At 40.3% G+C, this 6,456-nt stretch overlaps 1 protein-coding gene across 1 annotated transcript in view; it reads left to right on the top strand.

The window, feature by feature from the left end:
* Nucleotides 1-653: 653 nt before the first annotated feature.
* The window catches only part of LOC121971600 (26S proteasome regulatory subunit 6A homolog), a 31,447-nt gene continuing 25,644 nt past the window's right edge, over nucleotides 654-6,456 (top strand). Inside the window, exons 1-5 of the mRNA XM_042522935.1 lie at nucleotides 654-844; nucleotides 970-1,086; nucleotides 1,446-1,553; nucleotides 2,746-2,937; nucleotides 3,145-3,336. Coding sequence (XP_042378869.1) covers nucleotides 728-844; nucleotides 970-1,086; nucleotides 1,446-1,553; nucleotides 2,746-2,937; nucleotides 3,145-3,336 — 726 coding nt within the window. The 5' untranslated portion in view covers nucleotides 654-727. The remainder of the gene's footprint in view (nucleotides 845-969; nucleotides 1,087-1,445; nucleotides 1,554-2,745; nucleotides 2,938-3,144; nucleotides 3,337-6,456) is intronic.

The raw sequence follows: 6,456 nt of genomic DNA, 5'->3' as shown, positions 1-6,456 counted from the left end.
CACTAAAAATAATTTCAAGATTTATTAGTAATTTTCTTTGGTTGTTTTATATATATAAAAAATAAAAATCTCCCTCCTTTACTAACTAACTTTGGTGAAGTCTAAATTGAATTTACGTTACTGTCCTTTTTTCTATTCACACTAAAAATAATTTCAAGGTTTATTAGTAATTTTCTTTGGTTGTTTTATATAAAAAATATAGTTCTCTTTAGTCTCACATCTTAGAATTGACAACACTATGATCAAAGAAGCTTCTATAAATATTTTAGGCCGACGATGTTAAAAAATATATTTTTCTTAGTTTCTTTTATTAAGATAAGTATAATATTAAATTAAAATAATTTTTTACATAGGGAAGCCCATTACAATAGCTTAGTGCTGGGATTCTCTAACATGACACTAGAAAATCCAAATAATTCAGATTTTTAAAGACCAAAATAATTTATATATTATTATATTACATACGTAACGTGTGTGTACGATCACACTAGTTTATATTAAAATTTAATACCTATCATTACTTGTTAAAATTATTCTTAAAATCTACAAAGCATTTGTAAGTTTAAATTTGGGTTCCTGCGAACTTTATATTGGATTAGGTCGGATCGAAATAAGATTCTGACCCGATCCGATTCTCCATCACCGTTAAGTGCAAGGATCCGTCGGCAAGTTTGCTTGCAGAAGAATCAACTCAGCCGTTTCAGGGAAGCACCTCTGCTTCCAACCCATGGCAACGGCGACGGTGGAGGATGCGGCGTTCGAGGACGATCAGATCTCTTCCATGACCACCGAAGACATCATCAGGGCCTCACGCCTCCTCGATAACGAGATCCGCATCCTCAAGGTCTCAAACCCTAACGCCCAATGAATCGTTCCTCATCTGCTTTTCCCTGCAATATAAGGTGTCGTTTTTGTTTCTCATTTTTTTCGCCATCATTTTTTGTTGTTGTGTTTCGGTGTTGGTTGCAGGATGAGATGCAGAGGACGAATCTCGAACTCGAGTCCTTCAAGGAAAAAATCAAGGAGAACCAAGAGAAAATTAAGCTCAACAAGCAGTTGCCTTACCTAGTTGGAAACATCGTTGAGGTTAGCTTCCTTAGCATTATTTCTCTTGTATGGATTAGTTTGTCTTTGTTTCCGTTAAGTTTATTATCATGTGGTTACGTCAAACATGTATAGAGGTGTGGTGCACTTCCATTTAATTTTTAAGATATGTGTTTTTCTGTGATTAGCATGGCATTTTTTGTTGTTTCTGTATTCTCAACTAAATACAAATTTCTGCTCAATATTGTTATTCTGAGTAAATTTTTTTGCTGAAGATGGTGCCGGTTAGTTTAACTATGCACTATTTTTTTTGCTCTTTTTCTTTAGTTTAGCAAATGCAAATAAAAGGTAGATTAATTATTGCAAGTTGATGAGATTTCTAATCTTATATTGTTCTCCAGATTTTGGAGATGAATCCAGAAGAAGAGGCAGAGGAAGATGGTGCAAATATTGATCTTGATTCTCAAAGAAAGGGAAAATGTGTTGTATTAAAAACTTCCACCCGACAAGTAAGATACGACCTGTAACTTTTTTCTACTGTTTTGTTCTCGTGTATGTGCACTATATGCCAATCAAGATTTTTCCCATGAGATTTGGCCAAGTGTATTAAAAGTTTTGAAAAGCTCTTCTGCTGGTTCTGAACTTTAATGAATTCTATATAATTGTAAAGTTTCAATCTTCTTTTCTTCTTATTTTATATTCATGCTTCTTACGGTTCTCATCTATGGTCTATGCACAAAGTTGTTACTGCTTTGTCTTTCTGCCATCGTCAGTTTGTGGAAAGGAAATAATTGTGGTTATTATTTGGACTTGGATTATACGGATTCATGTTCGAATTCAGTTGGCAAACCAAACTTGCCATGACCCATGGTTGTATCATTGTATGTATAAGTACATAATACCAATAAAATCGAATATGAACTTACATTTACAAACATAATTATACATGAAAACATTATAGTCATTATTGTGAACACACACAAACACAAATAGCTTAGTTGAGTTGAGTCAGGAAATAAAGTTATAAGTTTGATTGGATGCCTCATTATTTCCTAAGTAGCCTGAACCATACAACATATATGCTACTGTGAATTTATTCATTGCATTCTACTAACTGTTGTTCTCTTTCTTCTTCAAGTGGAATATGTTCCATGCTTAAATGCCTTTTCTTTTTGACTGTGTGTGGTTTTCAGCTTGGTCTAAAACTGTTTCTTTATCCTTCCTAAAGCTCAGAAATTTAATTCCGGTTTCATCAAGCTTCACTTAGTTGTAGCCAAGCTTACTGTTAGCTTAGTCTATTTGCTAGAATCATCTTTGGTTGTGATTGCTTATTTCGGTTGTCAGGAAATTCGTGCATCGATTTAAATGTGCATCCTTCCTTTTTATTGACTTCTTACCATCAAATATCCTTTTAGATAATTGATAACCTAAGGTATTCACCATTAATAATCAAGGCAACATAAAATATCATTTCTAGCTAAAAAGGAGAAGGAAGCAAACTGAAAGAGCTTTATAATTTCAACTTTCCTATTAAGTGCAATCAAACACTTGAATAATAGTTCAAAAAGAAGGTTCATTCTCCGAGGTCAAGAATAATGCTATTGAATCTTTTATTATTTACTTAAAATTGACAGTTTTTGTTATTTATTTCAGCCAACAAAGAATGCTGCCTACTTATTCTTTTTGTTTATTTTCTTCCAGACAATTTTTCTCCCTGTTGTTGGGTTAGTTGATCCTGATAAGTTAAAGCCTGGTGATCTTGTTGGGGTCAATAAAGATAGTTACTTGATCTTGGACACTCTTCCTTCAGAATATGACTCACGAGTGAAGGCAATGGAAGTTGACGAAAAACCAACAGAAGATTATAATGATATAGGTGGTCTTGAGAAACAGGTAATTTGTTTATGTCAATGCATGTAACTAAGTTTCCGAATTCCAAATCCAGTCATGAGTTTGCTCTGTAGACCTTAAAGACGTTGGCTCTTTTCCCACACTGATTCCTGAGTTATGTTCTGCTGGTCTAATATTAACCAAAACAATTTGGTACTTGTTGGGAAATTCTTATCTAAATCAACTTGTTTATTTTTGAAAAAATTTCAGATTCAAGAACTTGTTGAAGCTATTGTTCTGCCAATGACACACAAAGACCGTTTCGAGAAATTAGGAATTCGCCCTCCTAAAGGAGTGCTTCTATACGGACCACCTGGAACTGGTAAGACATTGATGGCACGAGCTTGTGCCGCACAAACAAATGCAACTTTCTTGAAACTGGCAGGTCCTCAACTGGTTCAGGTAACATGTGATTTCTTATTCATATTTCCTAAATTTTATTGATTTAATGCTATACACAGAATGTTTTTTTTTTATGAAAATCACCTAAAAGGTTACATGAAAACAGTTTTGCACTATTTGATATGGTATGTTGGTTCTTTTGATGAAATTTACTTAAAAGTTTACATGAAAACATGTATACACTATTTGATCTACGATACGGTGATATAGATGAGCCTCCTAAGAAGCGGGTCAAAGCAGCGAGGACCGACTGACGTAGAGGTTAAAGTCAAATGGTCAAAGTCGCAGAGTCGGACGGACTTGGAGATTGCTGACCAAGCAAGGTTGACCGAGCGGGTCTCGCAACACCGGTCGTACCTGAAGGGCAGGCTGGACCACTCGAATGACCATCTTTGCAACTCACAGATGGAATTTGAAGTTGAGTACTGATTTGTCTGGCCCATTGTCCTAGCCGATCAAACCTTAGGTCCGATCGGGTACAGAGCCGATCTGACATAGTGCGTCTCTTTGACAACATGAAGGGTCGAGTGAAGAATAAGTCGGCAGTTGCATTCTGGAAGGTTGAGTTGGCAAGCTCCCGGCCGAGTGGTCGTCGGTTGACTTATATTAGAATCTTGATATCTGTTACATCGTACTCTTTTAGAAGTTTGTGCCGGAAAGGATAGAGAATATCCCGCTGACAAATCGTCCTTTAGAAGCTTCCAACCTGTCAAGTCACAACGATCTGCAGGCTCATTTAAGGAAAGGTGTCTGGCCTGTCCTTTCTTAGGAAAACTTTCGGAAGTGTGCTAATGCTTTGAGATGCGTGTATAATGTAACAATGACTATAAAAGGGATTTCCATTTATAGGCAGAGATATGAGATGCTATGCCATTTGCTACAGTTCATTATTTTCTTTTCCTAAATCGAGCACTGACTTAGCGTCGTAGGCCAATGCCGGGACCTCTTCCCTGGCCAGCAGTAACGTTCATTGTTTTACAGGACAACGCGGAGTCTTCATCGAGTCAACAAGAGAGCCACGTGAGCTTCATCGATTTTGGACATGATCATATTTGGCGCTATCCGTGGGAATCTCACTTGTATAGACGTGAAGATGGAGGACGCTGGACGACTCGCTACAGTGACGTTAACCCAGAAGAGATAGAGATGCTAATTAATGCTAGCAGTTGTGTGTCGAACGTTGAAGGACCCAGCCGTGTCCGTTACTGGCCAACACGCTGAGCGTGGGACTCGAGTGGAGGGTTACACCGGGCGCCAGTTGAACCACCAACCGACGGGCAGTTTCCATCAAGCACTCGCCTCGACAACTAACTTACCACCAGCGCCCAATGCACCGATACCATACCACATAGCATTATTCAGAACACCTTCGAAAGAGCATGATAAAGAACACAAGGATCGTCCTCCGAGGATGCACCTGTTCGGGTCACTCGTAAGGGCAAAGCACTCCAAACTGACGATTCGCCCGAGCGGGTGAATCTACATTTTCGCAAGAAATCTTGGATGACTGGTTGTCAGCTGCCAGCTCACTTCCGACCTTTGTCGATCGGAGAGTATGGAGGATCGACTGATCCTGAAGATCACCTATTCAAATTTGACTGCATCACCACACTCCACTAGTACATTGACGAAGTCAAATTTTGAGTGTTTCTCATCACATTGTCTAGCTTGGCACAGAGATGGTTCAAAAGACTACCGATCAGATCCATCTATAACTTCAAGGATTTCCGAGCGGCATTCCTCCAACATTTCGCAAGCAGCCGTCGCTATCAGAAGACTGTAAATTTGTTCTTAGTCAAGGACCTAAGGAGGTCTTACGAGCCTTCATCAAATGTTCAACTAAGTGGTCATAGATATCTCGCCAGCCACTTAGGAAATTTTGGTAAGTGCCTTTTTACAAAAACTTGTAGATAATAATTTCTTCCGATTCCTCATCAGGAAGCCTCTGAGGGACTTCGATTATCTGTTCGGACGGGCTATACATCAATGTGGAGGCCCAGTTAGCTCAGAAGAAGGAAGTGATCCCCGAGCCTATTGTTGGTCATGAGCGCCGATCGACCAATAGCAATGTGCCCCCAAAAGGGCCCCGAGTGGGTCCTTAACAGTAACATCAGCGCAAGCAGTCCAGCATGTGGAAGTTGAATGGACGAGATCCATCAAACCCCGACCGTGGACCCCAATGTTCTGCTCCTACCACCGTCGTCGACTCATAACACTAAGGACCGCTACCGCTTTAGTCTGAGGCCTCGCCGATCGGTCCCTCATGGATATCGTCGACGATCTCTCTCTCCAACTCGTCAATTTCATCGTCGACCGGGAGCCCAAGATCAAGACAACACACCGGTCGAGCGGGACTAGCGACAACTCCAACAAAGAGAACTAAAGGCCCACCTGGGCATCCGCCGAGCAACCAGTGCGCTGGTCGGATTGCGAAGCAAAAAATCGGGGTAACGCAGCCTGGGGCGACATCGACATGATAGCATGCGGCCCGATCGACAGTGAATCTAACCACGCTAGGAAATCACAAGCTCGGAGGTTGGAGATCCATGCAGTTGGGTGCAGCGCGAAAAAGACACAAGGACTAGAAATCAGTTTCAGTCTTCAAGATTTGGAGGGAGTTGAAATCCCTCATGATGACACCTTAATTATTAAAGCGGTAATCACTAACTATAATATCCATCGGACTTTTGTTGACACCTTGGTCAACATCATATTCAAGAAGACGTTTGACCAACTGCAAATAGAAAAAAGCGAGCTTCAGCCCATGACGACTCCATTATACAGTTTCACAGGTAACGAGGTTCTGCCGATTGGTCAAGTTCTGCTGGTATCTCTTGGAGAGGAGCCACTCATGAGGAATCCTTGCACCAATGTCATCGTGGTGGACGCGTCCTCGGCCTACAACATGATACTTGGTCGATCGACACTGACTGAGTTTCGAGCCGTAATCTCAACATTCTGCCATAAAATCAAGTTTTCGAAAAACGACTTGGTCGGTGAGGTTAGAGGTGATCAACTCGTGGCGCGTAAATGCTACGTGGAGGTGGTCAGAGCTGAGTCTCAAGCAGCTCGGAAAGCTCAATGACTCGAGGTCAACGCAATTTAAGAGGTGCCTCCCAC

Source organism: Zingiber officinale, chromosome 4A (assembly GCF_018446385.1).
Source record: "Zingiber officinale cultivar Zhangliang chromosome 4A, Zo_v1.1, whole genome shotgun sequence".
Taxonomy (NCBI): Eukaryota; Viridiplantae; Streptophyta; class Magnoliopsida; order Zingiberales; family Zingiberaceae; genus Zingiber; species Zingiber officinale.
This window is presented reverse-complemented; position numbering and strand designations above follow the sequence as displayed.